General features: G+C 40.9%; 1 protein-coding gene and 1 long non-coding RNA gene across 2 annotated transcripts in view; both read left to right on the top strand.

The window, feature by feature from the left end:
• The first annotated feature begins 2,988 nt into the window (after window positions 1–2,988).
• LOC142043097 (uncharacterized) lies at window positions 2,989–10,534 on the top strand. Its single transcript, XR_012653942.1, has 3 exons — window positions 2,989–3,047; window positions 10,261–10,304; window positions 10,487–10,534. It is a non-coding gene; the product is annotated as an uncharacterized LOC142043097 (long non-coding RNA).
• Window positions 10,535–11,398: 864 nt separating this feature from the next.
• ITPRID1 (ITPR interacting domain containing 1) overlaps window positions 11,399–23,452 on the top strand; it is a 35,109-nt gene continuing 23,055 nt past the window's right edge. The window contains 5 exon segments of the mRNA XM_075042014.1: window positions 11,399–11,432; window positions 13,066–13,117; window positions 13,945–14,031; window positions 14,617–14,819; window positions 21,176–21,768. Coding sequence (XP_074898115.1) covers window positions 11,399–11,432; window positions 13,066–13,117; window positions 13,945–14,031; window positions 14,617–14,819; window positions 21,176–21,768 — 969 coding nt within the window.

Below are 23,452 nucleotides of genomic sequence, written 5' to 3'. Positions count from 1 at the left end.
TTTATAGATTCAGCATTACATATAGAATTTGCGGTCATGCTGATGAGAGGAGGCAGGGAATACTGCTTTTCCCATTCCTCTTGTGGTTGTGGAGGATTAATAGAATTAAAGCAACAAAATGTTTTTTACTAAAATAAACAGAGGACTGAACACACAGAGGGAACAGACCTATTGATTGGAGGACTGAGTCCAAACTTATATTCAGACATAAAAGGAAACAGTGCTTTTCATAGATTATTCACACTGAGTCATTTTGTCATTCAAAGGCTTACCATCCTGCCTGCCTCACTACATCTTTACTGGCCGGTGGACTAATTTTTAAAGAAATGCCAAGAAAACTGTTTCCTAATCAATTTTGTTGCAGAGGAAGGAAAGGATCTTACAGAGCAGAAGGATGGGACTAAAAGTAAATGAAATGCTAAGTTCGGTTTTCAAGGAGACCTATGTATGGTCAGGACTTACGTTTGCTTTCGCCTGACAAGGGAGGCTGGCACTGGTGTTTTCTATGCTTTGCTGTTGCTGCTGCACAGAGCATCTGGAAGAGCACTAAGAGCAGCCCATGGGCGACACGTCCCCGCTCTGCACTGCTGCAAGGGGAGGCTGAGGACTTGAAGTCCTGCAGAGCTGTCAGAGGCATATGGAGAGGGCTGCCAGTCCAGGTATTTGCTCCTATTTCAAGTCCCACCCTTCTCCCTCTCCCTTCTTGCCCTGATTCACGGGCTGGTGCAGAGAGGGAGGAGAAAAGAGTAGACCCAGGGCGTTATTTCATTGCCAGGTGCTCTGAAAGGGTAGGAAAAGACTGAAGTGTGTGCATATGAAATCTGATGTGCTTACACAGGCACCACGAGACTGGGGCAGTATTTCTGTGTTTAACACTTGCCTTCTACCCTGTTCCTCTCCCTAGCTGCACGTTCACTGAAAGAGCTGACAAAATCTGTCCCATCAATAGTTAGCAATAGGGCTGCTGGAAATGCCTGAAATAATCCTCAGGATACGTGAAGGTCTTAGTCTGGTGATGTTGCTCTGTGCCTCTAAAACCGGTCTCAAGGACGCAACTTACTGTGGGCATCTGAGTGGGAGTTCAAGGGGTGTGCTGAGGTAGGACACCAGAGCAAAGAGGTAACTTAACCCTTTTGCTAAGCACCCTGTTCTTTGCTCATGGTATTTGCTCAGGGACACAACGGTGGTGGGCTTGAGCTCCCCATAAGCACAGTGTTAGAAAATGCATTCAGGGCTAGGTGTGGAGCCAGCTGCTTGCTTTAGAATGAAAGGGAAAAGGCAAACACATCTGGGCCTGATGCTTCTCTCACTCACAGACACCAGCAGGAAACAAATCTGCTGATGTCATTGGAATTATATTCGTGCAAAGCTACTATTCTGTGAACCCTTTGGTGGGCAACTGAAGGGTTGGTGGTCCTGATTATGCCCCTGTACCCACAGAGAATGGTGGTGTAAGGACAGAGGGAGGTCTGGCTGCACCCTCCTTATCACAGGAAAGCTACTTAGATGGTGCTGGTGCCCTGTCACCAGCTGTGGGCCACTATTCTGAAGTGGGGACCCAAGAAGAGTATCCTGGAATGATATAGCTGCCCTGGCCCCATCTGAGATGTGCCTAGTCCAGTGCTGGGGGGGAAACAATGTTTTTGCCAAACGTCTGATCTACTGTTCTAGTTAATCCATGCCTAAGATCCCTTGGAAAGGAAACCCTTGATTCATGGATGTGGGCTAACCGTTTGGGATCCAGTTCTTTTTTCACTCAGACCGATGGTAATTTGGCCATTTCTATCCATAGAAGCAGGGTCATACAATTTGTATTCCATGTCAGTTGAAATAAAAATGATGTGTGCCTATATATCTGGCAGAGCTTAAAGCAATAAAAAAGAACTACTGACAATCTAGCAGTCTAATAGACAAACAATCATCTGCAATTTGTTTTAGGGAAACAAGACAATTTCCCTCTTCACCATTAACTGTACTGTGGTGGTTCCCACTAGGTTTGGTTACGGGACTGTTCATCTTGCTCATTTAACTGGATTTTGTGTAAAACTAGGGTACTTTATACAGTACTTCTGCAGAATGAAGAGGACACTCAGCTACATAAAAACTGTTGCATAAAAGCCCAGCAATCATAAGACTTTGCCACTTCCTATTCCATTCCAGTGTTTGTGGAAATTGCTTATTCCAGATTACCAACATATTGATTCAGCTCTAGTACTCCAGGGGGAAAAGCTGGAAAGCTAAATTATCACCATACCTATCTGTTAGCTATTTCACACTAGGTAGCACAAGAAATGCCATTTGTTCTGCAGATGTGCATGATTCCACCTCTTCCTTCTTCATCTGAAATGCGACATCCCTTACCCTTGTTCTTTTGGTACCAAGTGCAGACCCAAAGCTGGTGGTTGTTTTACTTGTGATCAGTCATCAGGAAGAACCTGGGACACTCTGTGGCCAGAATATCCAGTTGGGTGTCCTTCACTGCTCCTGGTTGTTTGCAATGCAAATGGGAAGCTTTGTTTCACATAGTGCCATATCCATGGTAACCAAATGAAGACAAGTTTGCATTACTTCCTTAGTAAAGTGTAATCCTTCCCCTGGTACATGTGCCAAAGAGGCATACGGAGTTAAAGGGACAGCAATATATTACTTGGAAATGAAAGCAACCAAAGAAACTGCTTTTTTTTTCTCCCTCCCCCCCCCCATTTCAGTTATCGCTGCCCTTACTCCTCCGCCATCTCTTTCCCATCTTGCCTTTTCTGGAGTCCCCATTGTTAAAAACTAGGCTAGTCCTGATTTCTGCTTTCCTTTTGCTAAGCAAACAATCATCCTTCCAAACTGTCAACTTAAACACCACTTCTTGGCAAACAGCCTTTCCTTGCCCTTCTTGGTATCTTCAAAAAAAAAAAAAAATAGGGGTGGAAAACCAAGCCAAGAACACCAGTTGTTGTCCTCCAGTTTTTAGACTTTGGGTCTGTGGCAGAACAGAGGCACAGAGGCACCAGCCTGCAACTATTCCATTATATAAACAGCTGGATCAAGGCATACAGGTTGGAGCTTATCAATTTTTTTCATTATAGTGGTTAAAAATTTTAAAAAGCCTTTTTTTTTTCTCTTTGATCTGTAAGATATGATGTGGGAAATATCTTTATTTATTTATTTCTTGTTTTAATTCCAGTTAAAAGAGCTTAATTCCAGATTTAAAGAGGTTTGATTTTTTCATAGCTTCATAGGCTGTCTCTTTTGACCAGCCAGGGTACGTTTTTTAGCAAAGGGACCAGACTCAAACTGAGTGTACTGCAAAATTATTGCTGTTGTTACTGTTTTCACTGTTGTTGTTTTCTTTCCTTGCTTGTGACAACCTGTGTGCTGAATTTATGCGTATATATTTCCCGTATGTATCTGGGAGGCTTAAAATACAACTCTTTCCCACTTCAGCACAGTCCTATGCTTTTTCAAATGGAAACATCTTTAGCTATTGTTATTTAGCGTTATCTGTAATGTTTCTTCTCAATTAAGAGTGAGCTCACATTGTGATTAAAATGCAGCACGATGATACCATCAGCTTCCAATGCCATTATTCACAGTGAGCAACACTGATTGTCTCAACTCGCCCTAGGACTTCTACTTTGAAAAGAGCAGAACGAGTTGATACTGTGGTCTCTGAACAGGAATTTTACCAAAGGTTTCACACAGAGAGAACCCTACCCAAATTTATATTTACCAACATATGAGAAGTCTTGAAGTGTTATTACAGTTTTCACTACCTGGCACACTTCCAGAAAAGCTTCGTTCCCTGGAGTCACGTCACTTGTGAGTTTTCACATGGATCTTCCAGGGGTGCTTTGAATATCAAACCAAGTGTCCTTCATTTCTTTCAATGCAAATTGCAGGCATGCTGAAGAGACAAAATAAATTAATATCTTCCTACAGCAGCTATGATTTCAGTGTGCTTAACAACTCGAATGTTGATGGGCAGGGAAAGGGGACCTCAACTTCATTTAGCTGTCCAAAGTCAGGTCCTAAAGTTAAAGACTGAAAAGTTGTTTGTCATCTCCTTTCGATTCTGAGTAAGACAGACAGAAAACAAGAGTCCAATTGTTTCTGCCTGAGGGCACTGTGCTAGTTGCATCTTTCTTCTTGTTTACTTGAGCAGAGACGGGTAGATAGATACCATGAGCTTTCTCCCTGATGGAGCTGCCATACAAAGTGTAGCTGAGCCAGGATGTAGAACACAACTGTATCACATAAATGACTCCACAGTAATAGTATGAAGAATCTTTGTTGTTTTCCTCCCATTCTTTTCATTTTTTCCTGGTTACCTAAATGCAGCAATTGATTCAGAAACTATATATATGAGTTCATAGAGTTGATAATAGAAAAACTTTTCATCCTAGCTATGAGATCTGAAAAAAGTATGGTTTTTTCCCTATTCATTCCATGTTGCAAAAGCATACTTAGTGTTCTGCTGTTATGCCGAAACAGCCCAGTCACCATAAATATGCTCAAATACTTTTCTCTATGGATAGGGAATGTCTTGGAATTTAAAGGCCTTCCTAACTACAAGTATCTGAGATTTGCTGCTACCTCCTAATTCATGTCTGTATAATTGCAAGTTTATTTGCATATTTCTCAATATTAAAGTTAACCATGGGCTGTCTACTCAAGTATTGTGGTGCACCTGGATATGGAGATGTTTGCATTCATAAACGTCTAAAGAAAGTAGATAAATATTAACCAAGTGTGACTGGGTAATCACTTGACAAATGGAAAGGGAAGAGTAATATTAACAGTGCTATCCAGTAGGTATCATACAGTGTGAGGAATATGGTGTGAAGCTGATGAAGTTAAGATCCTGTTTCAGTGAAACAAACACACTTTACTATAGTTGGTGGCAAGGAGAATGGTTCTGTTAAATGCTGGCAACTGAAGTGAGACAAATCTGTCTGGGAATCTGCCATAATCTGTTTATGTGTTTTTCAATTTTTAGAAACTTTTCATTTCTTGCATTCTGTAGTAAAGAGCTGGTATAAATTTCTCACTAATGCAGAGTCCTCAATTTCTACCTTGAAACCTCCTTGGAGGGGAGGGGGAGCAGAGAAAAAAAAAAAAAAAAAGAGATTTCCAAGATGTTCTCAGTGTGTTATCAAATGAACAAAACATACAGAACATGGAAACCAGCCAGTCATTCATTCCATCGACAGATTTGCAGAGCTAAATTTGCTTCTGGAGAGCAGTTAGAAATTAAAACACACAGATGATGAGTGGTGCTGGCACCCAAACTGTGATCAAGAGGACACTCTTGTCTGAAAAGATGTACCCTATCAGATTAATCATTATGTGTTAATTAATTTGAAATCAAAAGGATGTCTTCTGCTGTCTATGCACAGGAAATTAATGGTGGTAGCACTAATTAAATGTAATGGAAGTTACCTCTGTACTTCCCACATCTGGGGCCAAAATCTTTACCGCCCTTCATGTTGTGTCATTTACAGTTCAGTCCCGCTGTAGCATCTTACCCTCATTGTGCCCTGCTGTAAATGGCTGTGCAAGTCACCAGGCAATGGAGAATCAGACTGGTGGATTACTCAGCTGGGGAATGAGCTAATTTCAATTAAACTAGCTCTAAACTTTGACTTCTAATCCTGAGAAGGTGTGTCAGTGCATCTCCTCTGCTGTGAGTCATCTTAACATGAAAAAATGGTCCTTCTGCCTCAGTCTCGCCCTTTACTCCCCCCAGACATTAACCGTCCTTTCTTTGACCTCCTGCTGCTGCACAGGCATTTCTCCTGGCAACTTCTCTGACAGATGGGAAGCTCCATTTCCTTGCAGTTTTTTTCTTTGACCAAATGCAGTGACAGATATTTTCTCACCATTGCTGTGTAACTGCAATGCTCCGACTGGAAGGATTTTGAGAGGCCACAGCAAGCAGAGAAGACTCTGGACTCCCTCTGCCAAAGGGACTCGGAAACACAGCTCATGCTGTATATCCCGTCGTCTGCACAAAGGATTTTGCTAGCCTGCTCCTTCAGTCTTTTACTAGTGGCTTTTTATTAGTCTCAAGGTCTCCTAAAAGGTAATAATAGAAGAGAAATCAGTGGGTGTACCAACCCAATGACAAATGACTAACTACAACTCAAAATCTAAGTGATTTCAAAGAATGTTGAGTATCCTACTTTATTTCTCCCAAGAAGGTTCACAAAAGGGACAGGAAAGCAATTTCTTTCCCACCCCAGTGATTGGTAGTTGGCTTTGTAAAATCTTTTGTCTCTGGTGTCACATCTGGGCTGTTGTATGTGACTATAGCAGACCTAGACATTGGTCCATTGGGTTTTCAAGCTAGGATAGTCATAAAACAACTTCTCTTAGCTACAGTTCACCGTGGTGGATAGGATTTTTGCTCAGGAAGTGGGGCAGTGTCCCAGGTGATGCAGATCAAGCATCTCAGCAAAGCTAATTGGAGATGTCTCTTCAGTGGCTCCTGAGCTGTGCCTTCCTTGAACCAACGCTCTCAAGGTCAGACCAAAAGCCTCCCAAATTCACTAAATAAAACAGCATTTAATAGGTGTTCCCTTTCAACACCATGTCCACTGATACTGAACCACTTAGAAGCCGCTCTGGTGGGGCTTAATCCATTTTGCTCTCTGAATGTCTTTGACACAGCCTGGTTTCTAGCTCCCATCATATGCGCTCCCTTCTCCCCAACCCTTCTCACCATCTCAGGAAGAATCCCACCTTGATGTGATTAATAATTGCATTGATGGCTGTGAGAACATTGCCCTACTGGTTTGCTGGAGTAGTTCTCACAGTCTGAAGGGTAGCAGCCAGACTGCTACGTCAGTGGCATCACACCAAGCTCACTTTTGGTTGCAAATGCATCTGAACATGTGGGAAAAGGTTAATTTCTGAAAGATATGGGAACTGATAGGGAACAAGATACCCCAGCACTATTCATTGCAGAGGACTTCAAAATTTCTGTTACAGTGGTACTGAAGAGAAGAAAAGAGCATGTTATTACACTGATCAGGGTACAAGGTCCTGCTGGCCAAAAATCTTACAATTCAAATGGATACCATTAGAAAGAGGCAGTATTACTATATTTGCATTGCACACAGGAAACTGAGGTGCAAAAGAAAGAGGAGACTTGCCCATTCAGGTAGGAACCCATGTTTACAGGGTACCAGCCCAGGGATTCAGCCTCAAAAAATAGCATCCCACCGTATGATCAGCAATAGAGCTCTCTATTGACTGGTAGTGTCTAAAACGGCTGCTGATGCTTTATGATAAGGGCAGGGGATCTTCTTCTTTAGTTTTCAGACTTGCTTTGTGAGATGGCATCAGATCCAGGCCAATGGATCAGCCATAGCTTTGAGATGGGTAATGGAGGAATTCTGTTGTGCAGCAGAGCATCATGGACTTACCTAGATGAAGACTCTCCACTGTTAAAAGTGGTAGACCACCCTTTTCCTACACCACTGCTTGGTAAGACTGGAAAAAAGGATTCTGCAGATTCTCAGCATCCCATGGTGACTGAGGACAACGTCGGGGGGGGGGGGGGGGGGCGGTTCTGTACTAGTGTGCTTGTGCTGATGACAAGCATTAGCACTCTGCTCTTAGTCACTAACTCCATTTTTAAATCTTTTGTTCTTTCCCACAGAGGTGCTGATGGAATCTGCGCACCTGTTTGTAGTTCCTATCAAAATGTTAAATTTGCAATATTAAATATGTTAAATGTTAAATATGTTAAATTGTTTCCCCGGGCCAATTTGTAAGTACCAGATACTTAAATTGATACTCAGTGTGACACTCGTGGTTGCAGTTTGCTTCCTTTCTCTTAGGTGGATGCGGAAAAATCACCATGTGCTGCAAAATCTGATCTTGTTTTCATCAAAATTTCACCTTTGTTCTACTGTTTTGACTTCTGCCCGGATGAATGTGCCACTTGTCAAGATATGTCACCTAACACCTGGGGATTGTCTCACTAGCCATCTCAGAGCTCTGTGTTTAGTCCAAAGCTAGGCTGCTTCTTCAGCCAATGAAGAAAAGGACCTCCAAAGAGTTTCTTTTCCTCCTAACACAGGTGAACTGCTGTGGAGGTGCCTTACTCTTTGTATTGACCATAAAGGGAACCTAAAAGACTGGTTTGGAGAAAACATGCTGGCTTACCGGGAGATCTTAATCGTCGGTGCACTAGTATTGAACTTTCAGGGTTACAGCTAGGCAGAGATCAACAGTCTTAAAACAACCCTGTTGCTCTGCAGTTTAACAAAAAACAGATTAACCTTGCTAATGCATATATACTCCCTCCTCTGTCATGGCGAGCAAGGCGGCTCCTTAAACTGATGGTCTCAGTGGCTTCAGTTGAACCTGCAGGGAAAGAATCCTGTCCATAGCATTTTTCAGCAATGAGTTAAATACTTCTGAGCCATCTTTGCTCACTTTCGGGTTGAAAAACTGAACGGAAAAGCAGGAGAGCTGGGATCTTCCTGTGCGCTTGTTAAAAAGGAGGAGATAATCCTACCTCCACGCAAGAGTGGACTGTCTCCCCCATTTCAAGCTATGCCAGAGCTGTGCATTGGGATGCATTCGTGCAGAATCAGAAAAGGTGGTTTTCCATTTTTGTTAGGACTGCTAGAAACTTCCAGAATATGGATGACTGGCAGATAATAGAGACAAATGAATAATTCAGGATTTTATTTTGTATTCCAGATTTGGTTAAAAGGCCTCAGATTACTAAAGGAAATTACTAGACCCTTTTCCCAATATTTCTCATGCGTTCCAGGACTCACCAAAAATAAAGCTGTACAATAGGGTGGTTAATTGTTATAAGTTGATCTGGCAATACTTCACCTAAGAGCTCTGCTTTTATTTTTAGAAGAGTCTGTAGAAGAAAATATTAATCACTGGGTAAATTCTTGTGTTTTGTAAGTTTGGGTCACATTATTACTTAATTATTTGTTGCCTGATTTCTCCAATAGGAAATATAATGTCTGCAATATTGGAGTTTCCGGTAGGAAAACTGTGACCCCTGAAAATTCAGAATAAAATATTCTGCTTTGGCTGATTTCAACCAAAGAATGACCTTTTTATTTTGTTGAACTACATCAAAATACTCTTTCATAACTATTCAGTCTGAAATGACATCTTCCTTATGACCCAGTGTCTCATGAGAAATGTATCTCAGTGTTCTGTTCGTTTCCAGGGTATTCTTTGAAGGATACCATTTCCCATCATGTGTCGGGATAGCTTTCTGATCAAGCTGTCTGCTACATCATGGGAATTTCACAATGCTGTGTGCCCCAAGGGTGATGTAGCTTGCCACACAAGCATGATTTATGGCACAAACTGTGGTTACACATATCTACAACTCTATGAGGCAATGTGCTACTATACAGAAATATAGTTTAACCCTGAACTTACTTAAACTTGAATGTATTTTGTTCCCCAAAATGCTGATTTTTTAAACTTTTTGTCCTTTTTCAGGATAAAAATTAAGTCTGAAAGACTGGTATGTCCCATGAACTTTTCAGTATGACTTCATGTATACACTGCTTAAGCAAATGCAGCTGAAGTGTATTTGGTTAGAGGTAGGGTTGTGCTGGAGAAGCAAAAAAAAAAAGAAAAAAAGACTCAACCTTAGGAATGATGTTTGGAAGTATGGTGCAGAGCAAAAAATAGCAGTAATTTCATGTAACAGTCTTAGCAGCATTTTCCAGTAGTAGGGTAAGGCTAAGTCAGCCAAACTCATGCATTGGAGGGCTGGCTATCGTTACTGGTGTCATTAATAATTACCATACCACCATGCAGATGCAGATCAGCTGAGAGTTATCATAGCTCTGCCTCTCATGTGATGCACTGAAAAGGCTTTTGTTTCCATTCTTCTCACTCCTGCACCAGATAAGCTGATTTAATTAGATTCTTAGTAAATTTTAAGTTCAGAAGTGACAGACTTTACTCATGCAGAATGCTAAAATTTCATGATCTTTGCCTTAAGCATAAACTCAAGATTTGAATCTCAACACTTAACAGAGTCTGATGTATGTTGAGGGGAAAGCAGGTGAAGTTCATAGGCAGGAAAGAAGATGAACCCATGGCTCTGTTTTTCTACCAGCCATCCCCACTCAACTTGTCCATGCCCTGAGTGCCCTGTGCTGTGCCTATCCATCAGACTGCCTCCCTGACCTCATTTCCTCTCAGGAAAGAGCAGCCATTCTTTTGGGGAATTTAATTTCTTTGTCATTTTTAATTGTTTTTATCTTACAGTCTATCTACATGTGGGGATAACCTGCAAGGCCAAGAGCAGGCAGGTAAGACAGAACATCATTTGTCTGTTCTAATAAGGACTGCTTAACTATAAAATATCAAGTGCCATGGACTCAGGGGGTGGGGTGGGAGCTATTGGGAAAATGTGGTATTCATGGATAAGCTGTATATTTTTTCCTCTATTTGGTGCCATAATGAGAAGATTCTCTCACAATGTCTTTGACAGAAAAGTCTTAGGTTCACCTTCTCCACTGGCATGATTTGATTTTCTTCTACTGAAGGAGTGGAGGTTTCTAAGAAGGGTTTGCACAGTGGTCTGGAAGTTATGGTACAAGAGTTTCAGGTGACTGAAATTCTGCCTGACCTGAATGCAAAACTTCTTGCTTGTTCTCACCTGCTTTCCTGATCTGCTGAATGTAATGAATTCAGAGACTATTTTTTTTTTAGGAATGGAGCCAGAAGCCCAAATCACCTCCCAGCTCCTCATATATTCCTGAAAATGTCCGTATTTTTAGTGTTTTTGGAAGCCTAAAATATTATTTATCAGTGCTTCCATATCTACACTTTTTGTTTATTGGGTTCACAAATAGAAGATGCAGTTCAACAATATGTGATTTAATCTTGTCTCCTGTTAATCAGAGATTACCGAGGCTAAAATGCCTTATCTTCCCTCAAGTATCAGAGGCCACATTTTGCTTAGCAAAATATATTATTCATAAGCAAAGATATACTTAGATGTGCAGTAAACAGAGCACCAATTAGCACCACAGTTGGTTTACAAAGTATTTTTTGTTTGTTTGTTTGTTTTCATAAGGTTTTCTGACAGATTTCTAAAGGGCATTATTTCCCCCAAAGTATCTTTCAGTTTGGTAATGAGATTCAGTGTTTCTTGTGTCACGAACATAATACTTACACAGATCAGGAAATGTAAATACCGTACCCTCACCATTACTATTTCTGTGACCTCTTAAATATGGAGAAAACAAGCTCTAATATTTCAAAATGTCAAGCTGTCTAATGAGGAACTTCTGATGAGAGTCTTCTCATTAGAGGAAGGAGTGGAGACTCTAACCATGAGTGAAATGGCCCATGTTGCAGTTCCTGGAGGCGCAAAGTTTGTCCAAGTCACAAGGTGGACATGGGCTCCCGAGCAGTTTACTACCACTTAACAGGTTGGATGGCTTAACCTTGGTAGCAGTACATTGGCATGTTCTTGACCCACAGCAATACAGGACAATTCAACTTACTTTAGCCTACAACAAAAGGTAGTTAAGGTGTCACATCCTGTGTTTGCCTGGTTTAAGAGTACAGCCACACCAACTACTGCCTCTTACCCAACTTGCGGTAACCTATCAAGTTCTGCCCATTTGATTTTTTTGGTGACCTGCTACTTCCCATGCCTCCTACAAACACTAGGTTTCTCATCATTAAATTATTTACTTAACACCCTGGCCAGTGTTTCACAGTGCTAGGTTTTTAATTTGGCAGCACTTAAGTTCATTCAGTCCCAACAATATGAGATATTGAGGAAATCACAGCAGCAGCCTGTTTGTGATATAATGTTCTGTTACAGAGAGGAGTGTCTACGTGCTGGTAGGGAAAAATTGTATTAACTCTCACTTTCAGATCTTATTTTTTACATTGTCAAGCATTTTTATAGTGAATCTACAGCTTCTGTTGGCATGTGAGTAAGAAATAGTATACAACAAGTAGCTGATTCTTATTCAAATTATGCTCAGTTTGCTGCTAGAAAGTCGGGTTTATGTTACCACAGCAAATTACAGGATGTCGGTAACCTTTATGTTCTCAATTTGGATGGATAACCTTGCACTGAGTAAGCCAGAAGGAACTTATGTTAGAATTTACGAGTGGAAGAATAATCCAGTAGAGATGGTGAAAGGATGTTTTCTCCTTCTTTATTGACACAATTTTGTTAAATAGAAAAGAAAACTTTAAAAGCTAGACAAAAAATATTCATCTTGTGGAATGCAGAAGGCTATCTACTGCTGCTCCTAGGCAAACATTACCCCAGCTTTCAGAGGATCAACAAGCATGTTATTTCAGTGACAATTGAAGTGACAACTTCAGGCACTGCATATTTGTATCCAATTTATTCCCATTTCATCATCATGAAATGATGAAATACGCACCTTGCAACTCATAGGTATAGCACACCTGGAGTCCAGTAAACAATGTTATCAGTTCTTAGAAAAATATTTTCTCCTCCAGAAACTCTTGCAAGTGTCCTGCAACTGTCTTGCTCTTCTCAAACACATTTAGAGTATGATGCAAAGCCCAGAGAAATCAATATTCACAAAATTTCAGTGAGTTACACTAGAAAAACTATTACACACACAAAAGTTGTACCAGCATGTCCTGGAATGAGAATTCAAACTAATATATTTTAATTTTATTTTTTTACTAAAAAAGCAGGGATTAAAATTTATTTTCATCATGTTTGCTCTGAGTATATCTTCAATGGCTCTGCAGCAGACAATGGAACCCAACTCATAGTGCTTACTTTTAAATAGCAGGGGCTGAAAGTGTGCTGCTGGTGGTTTATGAAATGTAAAAGCACCTATTTTCCCTTTCTTATTGACATGTGTTGCATTTACCTATGACTAACATACACAGTGAGTTGAGCTTCCCACAATGGTATTGTTCTGCAATTTTGCCACTTGGGCTAAAATGTTTCCTTACATAATGCAATCAGTCTTTTGGTCTTTTCTCTAGTTTGACACATTTCTGTTTTGGGGGGAGGGGTGTGTAAGAAAATAAATTATTTTTATTTCTTCTTGTTTGCAGTTTCCTTGTCAGTACCAGAAATGGTACAAATGACTGTGCAAAGCTACAGGAGGTAGGTGTCAGACACCGTAGAGATTTGTTATAAATTATTTTTTTCTTCCATTTCTTTCTGACAAAAGGAAGAATTTTAGTTTCTTTTTTGTTGCTGTTTTTTCTTCTCTCAAACTGATAGCAACAATGTTAGTTCAAAAATCTACATATCCCTCTAGGCCTGTTTAAGATGTGAGCCGATGGATAACCTGCAATGATTAAAAAAAAAAAAAATAAAAATACAATGCTTCCACTGTATATAAACATTTGCTACTGATCTTCATAGGTATGTGCAGGTAAAGTTAAGCTTGTGCATAACAAAACCAGTTACCTATTGAGGAAGGCTACCATGCTGCAGGATATTCCTTTTGCAGTGAGCGGGCCCTGAAAAACACTTACTTCTCAGCAGATTAGTCGATACAAACGCAACAGGAAGCGAAGCACAGAATTATTCTCAGGTGCCACTCCTGCTGCTGCAACTCATTGTGCCCTGTCTCTCCAAAACTTTGTTAAAAGCAATTATATCTTTTGAAGTAGGTGGCTAGAGAAACCGTGCTCCCTAAAGGTTCCCCAAAGATTCACCATCTGTCAAAAGTGAGCCATTCTGCCACCTTTATAATTAGCATTTACTGGTACCTCACACCTACGTTCTCACACCTACTGTAACATACTGTTCTTGAGAATAAGCGTATTGCACACTCTCATTCCGACTCTTCTTCTAAGGCATTGCTATTATGTATCATTATAAACCAAGAAAAAATGCAAGTGTTTACTCTAGGAAAAAGTCATAATGACATCCCAGAGGAGCACATGAATACACACCTTTCATTGTTGTTTTTTCCCAACCAGGTCCCTGCAAGAGTTTTCAGGAAGTCCGGTTATGTCAAGATGCAAGAGTCTCAGCTCTTCCCACTTGCTCACTAGTGCTCCTCAGAGGTTAGTTACTCCCATGTATTTCCAGGTAGGAATACAAAGTATTAGCCCATCTAGGGATCAACATATGCAAGTACAATTTTGAATAGGCAGTCAAGGTCTCAGTTTGTAAAAGACATGTCCTTATTTATTTTAACAAGATCAAAATAATTTTCTTAATAACAGGTGTCTGATCTCAAATGCAATTGTACCAGTTAAAACCCAAAACCTACGTGAAACTGCAGTGGGCTTTGAATCCACTGAAAGGTAAAAGCCTGTGAGGTCTTATGGCAGCTGCAGAATGCCTTATCTGTACTGTGTCTATAGAGAGTGGGCCTGCAGAGCTGTGAACCTACACCTTTTATTAATGTTGTTCTTGCTAAGCTATCTAGATCCAATGCCACCAAATTCCTCTGGGGGGAGGAACATGTATTAATCTCTTAGCAATGTGACCAAAAATGACTACTTTCACTTAAGCGGTAGTCTCCACAAGAGGGGAGAAGAAGGGAAGAGAATTATTTAAAAAAAACCAAGACCATATGATAGCTACTGCAAGAGAAAAGTGGTACCAAGACCATGGTGTAAATAATCCTGACGTTTTCACTACAGCATTACTGAATGTCTGGCCCTCTGGGAAAAGGATCCTGTGGACATTCTGCTTGATTTGGGGTTTGGTACAGAAGAACCCGATGTCTGCAATAAAATTCCTCCTCGGTTCCTCAGTGGTGCTTCTGTAGCAAAAGGAATCAACATCCGAGTCTTTTTGGAAGCTCAGAAGCAGCGGATGGACATTGAGAGGCCAAACCTATATGGTAAGGAGAGACATTTTGGCAAAAGGAGAAGTTTTAGCCATAAATAGCATGGGGACTGAGAGGGTAGGGAAGAAGAGGCATATGAAAGTGTCGTGGTTTAACCCCAGCCAGCAACTAAGCACCACGCAGCCACTCACTGCAATCACACCCAGTGGGATGGGGGAGAAAATCAGGAAAAGAAGTAAAACTCGTGGGTTGAGATAAGAACGGTTTAATAGAACAGAAAAGAAGAAACTAATAATGATAACACGAATAAAATGACAACAGCAATAATAAAAGAATTGGAATATACAAATGATGCACAGTGCAATTGCTCACCACCTGCCGATCGACACCCAGCCAGTCCCTGAGCGGTGATCCCCCACCCCCACTCCCCTCAGTTTATTTACTAGATGTGACGTCCCATGGTATGGAATACCCCGTTGGCCAGTTTGGGTCAGGTGCCCTGGCTGTGTCCTGTGCCAACTTCTTGTGCCCCTCCAGCTTTCTTGCTGGCTGGGGATGAGAAGCTGAAAAATCCTTGACTTTAGTCTAAACACTACTTGGCAACAACTGAAAACATCAGTGTTATCAACATTCTTCGCATACTGAACTCAAAACATAGCACTGTACCAGCTACTAGGAAGACAGTTAACTCTATCCCAGCTGAAACCAGGACAGAAAGAAAATTCACGAAAAAGGGACATGTATTCAGGAGACATCAAGGATGCTCATGTACCCCTTTGTGGCAATGATACTTCCTAATGTGACTGAAATACTGTATAGCTCTCTTCAGCTGTGGACTCCGATTTATGTATTGAAGCTACCATCTTGTGGCATTTTAAAACATAACCTGTGGGACCTACCCCACCACCAGAGATTGTTGCTGGTGTCACAAAGGCTGCAGAATTGAACACGGGTCCATTGCCTCAGCCGCTTCACTGGCAGCACGTTAGTATGTACCCACCGTCATTGGGGTGTAAACTAATATAGAGGATTTTTAATTCAGCCAGGCCAGATGTAGGCTCACATTCCCTTTTTCCTTTGGTGGCTACAGGACCCCTCTCACAGGGAAATGTGCAGAGCAAATGACAAGATCTTAACTTCCCATGACTAGAGCTGCCAGAGCTTGTGCATCAGACCCACAAATCCCTAACAAGAACCTAACAGTTTTGTGGTTGAAATATGCCCTGAGATGTAGATGAGGATCATATTTTAAGTACAATAAAATTGCACCATTTAAAGCACACGGTCTTGATTTTTATCCATTTGGATGGTTTTAGTTCTCGTTTTGTGTATTTTGCAGCTGAGAAATGAATACAAGGTCCTCACCCGAAAGATATATCTGCATTAAAATAGCATTGTTAATTCACTGGTATATCACCCATCTGAAAAGTCCAATTTTGACATCATTTCCCCTCATGTTTGCTGCACAGGATAGCCAGATGGCTCTTGAAATCTTCTGTTTACTTAAGATGCTCAGTGAAGCAGGATCTCTCACATAGCTTGTGCATTCCTGTTTAGAATTACACCAAGGAAGCAGTATGGATGGAATGAGAATTGAAACAGAAATGTCAGAGCATTGTGGAAAATTTTTTTTTTTCTCTCTCTCTCTTTTTTTATAGCAAGCCCCATGCACACATTTCAATATTTACAGCAAACTGACACATCAAACAGGTTTCTCAGCTCTCACTTTCTTTCCCTAACTCCTCTGAGAGAGAGGAGAGAGGGATCAGAGATAATCAGTATGAGTGGATGGTGGATGGAGACCTCAGGGAAGAAGGTAGAGAACTAGAAGGGAATGAGAGCAGAGAAAGAGTCTCTGAGGGAAGGAGTTTGCACAGTGAAGGCAGGTAATGGTAAACCGAGGTATGAATTTAATGACTCGTCCTGCAGTCATCCTTAATGGGAGCACTCTTAGTACATGTTAATGGCTTATCTGTACGGGGGAGTTGCTGTGAAGTAAGATAAGATTTGAATTTCTGTTTTGGTGGGAGTGATGTCCATCAAAACATATTATCTTGCTTTTGACAGTTTGGGAGGGGGTTTTCACACCATCTGCTTAGGCCTCCTAAGTATTTGCCTGGACTGGGAACATTTAATCGAGAGGTGGGATTCATCCTTCAGAGATACTTACCTCTTTTCACTGAATACATGTTTCCATATATGCAGTGATTAACCTCAACCTGGTTCACTGCACCAAATTACAGGCATTTAGCTGAAGCACCATCTCAAGGAGCTTAGTCACTGTAGAGTCTTTCTGTCTCCATAGAAAGTGGAGAGAGTCTGGCAACTCCTGCAGGTGATCATCCAGCCACCGCTTAAAACACCTCTCAGAAGAAGCCAGTCTGTCTCAGTGACCATGTAGGTAATCTTGCACAAGTACCTTCCTACAGCTGGTGTTCCAGGAGAGGATTTACAGCTAAAACGAGATGTACCAGGTTTAGTATACAAATGCCTGAGGAATACCCTCAAATGGCACTTGTTTGCAAACTGTTTTTTTCCAATCTTGCTAACCTTAGGTTGTCTAATGATTTTACAGTGAGTTATAGCAAGAAGGAGGAATGGCAAATTCATGTTTATCAGATTTTAAAATGGATTGCATTTTAATGAGCAGAACCTAACCTATCAGCCTTCAGTACTAATACTGCACCTAAATTTTCAGGTATCTAATGAGCCAGCTCTTCTAAAGCAGAAGCCTACCTTCCCTGTAATGGCAATGAGGAGAATAGGTGCTTTTGAAGGCCTCCAGAAGATGACCCCCAAAAAGATCCTTCTCTGTAAATTAAGTAGAAGGTTCAGGTCTAGAGATGTTCCACGGCATTTACCTCTCCATGAACAATTTAGGGAACTCCAGACTCCTTACTGTCAGAGGACTACTTCACCACAGCATTGAAATTAAAGTGCTAAAATGAGGCAGACTGTGCACCACTTCTAGAGATTTTAAGACTGTATTGAACCACTGTTCCCAGAGATGTGCTGGATTAATTCAGTTATTGTCACCTTGTTTGGTTTATTATCACTGAACCATTTAAATGCAAATACAGTCTGAATGCCTCTCATTTCTCTCTAGCCATGGAAAAAGAAGAAATCATTTAATCTGAGTTGGTGAATACCTGAGAGTTTATCTCATTGTCAGTCTACTTTCTCCTGTTCTGTGAATCAGCAGAGAAAGTTAATTGATTTAGTGCGAGGTGTTACTCTAAGAAAGTGAGAGATAAGGAGAAAGATTATAGGTAATATATGGAAGCAAGAAACCTGGAGGAAAAAAGGAGGAGGTGAGACAGACCAAGGACTTCCATAGCAGAGTGATACCTTTCCACTTTCATATTTCACTCATTTCCTAGTGCAGTCTTTTTCTGTTTCTGTCTGGCTCTTCCCTGCTGGTAATAAATATAGTTTTCTATGCCTCCTTCACTGCTGATTAGACCTTTTAAAATACATGTGGATTGTTATAGAGTTATTTATTAATTGTCCCCTCACCTGATGCTGTTTCCCCAGCATTGTCAGAGAGAGTTTTCAAAAGGTTCAGTTCACAAAAATAAGGTGTGTTTTCAAAAATGTCGGTCACCCTTTCAGTTTCTTAGTCAGATCCAAATGAAAAGCTTGTCCCCATCATTCACCAGTGGTGAAAATTTTACTGACCCCATTTGATGTGATATTTCACTTTCTAACTGAAGAAATAAAGTCACTTGACAATCAGGAGTTATCTTAAGTGAAAAGTAATTATATTTCTGAATATGTTGACTCCCCCCAAATCTATGAAAACTTCAAGTTTCTGAACACCTTAGTTCAGAATGTTGAAATGTTTCAATCTGACGCTTAATAATAAAAAGCCCCCACCACATTTCTGTACCACCTTTCCATGCTGCCATATCTAAATCTTCTTGGGGTTTAATGTCTTGTTTCTGTGAATTTTTTTACACTCATTTCTGTCTGTCTCAGCTGCTGCAAGGCCCTCACTGGAGCTGTAGTTCAAGTCTCACTCACCTCTGAGATGAGTGTATTAGGTAGACACCATTTCCCATGATACATGGCTGTCCTGTGACCACCACAGGTCAGCTAGGAGAGAGGAGATGTATGTTAGCTGGTAAATCCACCCCTAGAAGAGAAATGAAATGAAAATTGCTACATACATTCTCTGAAGCACAGCTTTGATTCAAGCAAAGGCAGTATTGCCAAGACTGAAGTTGAAACAATCTAAAAAAAGGAAAATGTTTTAATAAATGACAAAGTAGACAATGCTGAAATTTCATTTTTACTTTTTCTGAGAAAAAGTGAGCAATTTCAGATGTCTTGATTTTCCCGCTGAAAATTTTGAGGTTTTTTTCCAAATTATGCCATTTGCTGTGGAAAAAAAAAAAAAGATGTTGATTGAAAATTTCTTGCTGGCTCTGGAAATGTTCGGTGTTCCTTCATTCCACTGGGGGCCTACTGAAGACCTTCCAAATCTTTCATGTAGATAACTATATCAGCCTATGTAATACCAGATTTAAGGAAGGAGGAACAAAACTGTAAGCTTCCCCTCCTAAAGTATAAAACGGTTGATCATAAAGGCCTTAGAAGCCCTATAAAAAATACAGATTCTATTGAAGATTCATTGATCTTGTTTACAGCATGGCTATTCACTGTTTTGGCTGAAGTTTCGAGTGAAAATGAATCCACGTTTATGTTCTTTAATATCTCACCTGTGCTACAGTTTTAGACTATTTTGCAGCAGGCTGCAGGGACTACAGAGGTCTTACCAGCCTCTTGCCTATTTGAGGTATGATCCTTGGGGAGCACGCCTAGAAACTGAAGGGACTGCTTGCCTGGAGAGAAATAGTCCATGAAGCAAGGCTGTCTGTGACATTAATTTCTTCATGACCTGTGTATTTATTATTGCACATGAGCGAGGGGATTTCTTCTGTTGTTCATTTATCATTTCTCTTGTTGTTTGATCTTTAGGTGTCCCGAGCTCTTTGAAATAATTTACAAAAGCTAAGCAGCATGTAAAACACTCTTTCAAATTGGAGCAAGTTTTGTTCTGGTTCAAATCAAAAGAAGGACTGGACTGCTGTGCCATGGTCAAAGGACATTAGCACTTGGCATTTTTATGGCCTGATATAGTGGCAGCTGAATGAAATACTGAGGATAAAATGTGCTTTACATGGAGAGCATGTGGTAGCACAATGGATGTACAAAACCAAAAATTATTTACTGACACCTCAAACTTATGCAAATGGAAACTATACAACACTGTGTAATGTGTATACTGATAGATCAGATAACTCCTTTAAACAGCAACAAGTGAAACCTTTGACCATGTCTTTAAAAGTGGCAGCAATAGCAACGTTTTTGTCCCGTGTTAAAAATCAGGCAATGTCTGGGGCAAAGAAAAAAGGAGTGTTCTTGAGATATAGTAACTATCAGGAATTATATGTCATGGTACTGATCCCCGATGCAAAGGACCAACTCAGATCCATGTTAAATATCCGCTTGTTGTCTAATTGTCAGTGAAGCAGCGTTACCAACAGCCGCATGCAGACTGCATGCAGTAAATTTGGCTGCTCTCTAAGAGAAATGGCAGCCAAGAAAGTCAGCATTTTGCCATCTACTGTCCTCAATGAATGTCTCAAGGAAGGAGGAGTCCTGGTGACATATTCATTGCCTCAGGATAAGTACAGACACAACGTGCAAGCAAATGTGTTGCGTTTCTTTGTATAAATTATCTTCACAGTGTTCTAGTGATGGAAATCTCCAGGATCCCTTAGAGAAAGCATTATACGCTTCTCTTTAGATGTTATACCATGGAAAAAATGACCCAGAAATTACAGGAGGTTAGTACAATGAAAAAAATCTGGGAACCTTTATATGATATCAGCTATGAGTTTCTGGGGGATAAGTGTCTTACTTTGTGCTGCTATGAAAACAAGAACATAGCTTCTGTGGTCAATTTTTACCAGTTAATGGCTATATGCATTTTGCAGTTATCCTGGGCAGCTTCCAGCTGTAAACATTTGAGATCAGATTTTAATAACTTTATTCACATGAATTTTAATAAGTCCTCATAAATGGCATCCAAGTCTGGCCCAGCCAACCGGAGAATTTCAGGCTGGATTCTGTAACCTTTATTCACACAATAAGCAGTATTCAGCTTCACTTGACCCAATGAATTCAACATTGTGTAAGTGTTTGTCTAATATAAAGAACTATGCAGTGACGTCTGTGTGTAGCCTGAATGGACCCTCTGGAAGCAAGTGGAAAAATTTAGCCACTTTTGAATGAGGTACTTAGTATATTTCTTGGCAATGACAAGATTGAATAGTTGTTGCATGTGACTATTTCAAATTATGTTTTTTAATAACCATGTTGCCTTCCATTCTGCCAAACTTAAGAACGTTTTCGACAGCTGGAAGTACTTGACCACGTAAGCAGTGCCCTCTCATCTTTGCTGACCGACGTCAACACCCAACAGACCAAAGCACAGAATGCCGGCGGGGATGAGACTGCTCTCCTGGATGCTACAAAGAGCAGACCTGTGGTCACACAAGCGAAGCGGAGAAGAATAGGTCAGCTCCTGAAAAGAGCTTCTTGGCAGACAACGCTGCTGAAACAGGGCTCACTGGCACCTGGGGAAGCCAACTTGCCCAGCAGGAAAGAGCAACCCTGTTCTTGTGCAGATATTGCTGAGAGGGCAACAGTCCAGGCGGGCTTTTCTGCACATGTTACATTGGGCTGTCTGACCCAGGAGCACACCCCCAGAGATGAAGGTGCCTCAGCATATCCCACATCCCAGTGTCCACCGACTCCATCGGGGAAAGCCTGGGCTTCATCGCACCTAGCTGAAGAACAACCCCACCTTTCTCCTGCATGTGAGGTGCCTGCCAAATACAGGCCAAGAAAGGAGCCACCTTTGCTTGTGGCCCACATGCTCAGAAAAGTGGCCGACCTAAACTGCAAGCTACCAGACTCATTTGAAATGGAAGAGGTGAGGTGGATTTTTGTGTATTGTGCTAGCAACGTACCTCCACCCATACCTATGGTATAAGTTTGGATTCCCTTTTTCAGGATGGAAGCTAGAGTAAATTATTTCAACAAACACCATGCAGCAGCATTATGGGGAAAAACAGTAGGATTTACACTACTCATTGGGGTTTTGATTATTTTAAATTGTCTTTGTGTTAGGATACTGTCAAAGAAGTTGGCACTGAAGTTACTGAGGTAGGATTCATTCAACCAGTGTGATAGTGTAAGATGCCAATGCGTTTTATGCAGTGCTAGGTTTGGGGGGTTTTTATAGAAGGAAGTTGCAGGAACACTAATACATATGGTAAAGGATATTTTTACAGATCCAGTCATTAACCAGGGTTGGGGTTTTTTTCCTATCTTTTTTTTATCTCTAAGCTCATTTTCTGGTGTGCTCTTTCAGAAAGTTGCATCACAAAATTAGCCTTGATTTTATAGCAGTGTTTGAAATATTTTATCGCTCTGTATGCTAAGCATCCTAAAACCAGAATAACTTATAACAGCAGCATGTTCTCGTATCCAGTCTGCAAAGTCCATGATACTCAGCTCTCTGTATGCTTTAGCAACAGTGGGTTGTCAGTGGGGGTTCAACATGAAGTAGCAGAGACCAGGATACTTGCCGGTCCCTTTCTTACTTCTAGGGTTGTTTTGTGAGCAGCAGTTTTTCTGGCCATGCTACTGCAGAAAAAGGGCTATGGTAGCATACTCTACAATCATACAGACTCCACTGGGATACCTACAGGAATACTTTTCCCTTTCCAGACATACTTCAAGACTGAGGAAAAGGAAGGAGTCAAAAAATTAAGCTCTACTGTAAGAATCAAAGAAAGGAGAAGAAATGGGATGGTTGGCAGCCCCCTGAAAACATATGGAGTATGGGAGGGAGGGTGGGAGGGAGGGAAGGAAAGGAAGGAAAGAAGAGAGGAAGCAGCGAGTGGCTGGAAAAGGTGGGCGGCTTAAAAAAAAATTCCATTTTTTGAAGCATTAGAGGTCAGGTTAAGGTGGTGGTATTCTTCTCAAGGAAAGGATATTTATCTTTTCAAGTCCTTCCAAAGGTGTATTTTTCTGTGCAAGGTTTGGTGCAGTCTTTGTGTTGGAAGAGCTGACTCAAGAATCAGAGCACAGGCCTGATTATCAGCCTCAGTGGAGAAGAAGGTGTCTTTCGGACATCTCCAGCACAGTAAATTTATAGTCCCAAAGCAGCCCATATGTCTTTGTAAAGCACTTAGCATGCTGGACTTGCAGCTCTGTGACTAGAGACTCACACAAAAGTGAAGACGTTGACAGAGCAGTAAATGCAGATAATCGTAAACTCTCCAGTTTGATGTCTAAGACAATTTGGTGAATGCTGTATGCTCAAATTAGACAGGGTATATATTGTTTAACTTCTGAGTTTTCTCTACCACATCATTAAATTAAGGCTGTAAGAACCATGAACTTGCTGAAACCATCAGGCCACCTAAAGTGTTAAGTCTGGCAATGGCCAGTAGCAGATGTATGGGGAACAGAATAACAGGCACATATAGAGCAATTCTTCTCTTGTATTATTCTAGCCTTTGACAATGAGGGGCTTAGAGATCTCCTGAGCTACAGATTTGATGGAGGGCAGACACAACATGCATGTTCATGTGTTACTTGGATCTAAT

Source organism: Buteo buteo, chromosome 2 (genome assembly GCF_964188355.1).
Source record: "Buteo buteo chromosome 2, bButBut1.hap1.1, whole genome shotgun sequence".
Classification (NCBI taxonomy): domain Eukaryota; kingdom Metazoa; phylum Chordata; class Aves; order Accipitriformes; family Accipitridae; genus Buteo; species Buteo buteo.
Note: the sequence above shows the minus strand (reverse complement) of the source record. Positions and strands in the feature narration are given on the sequence as shown.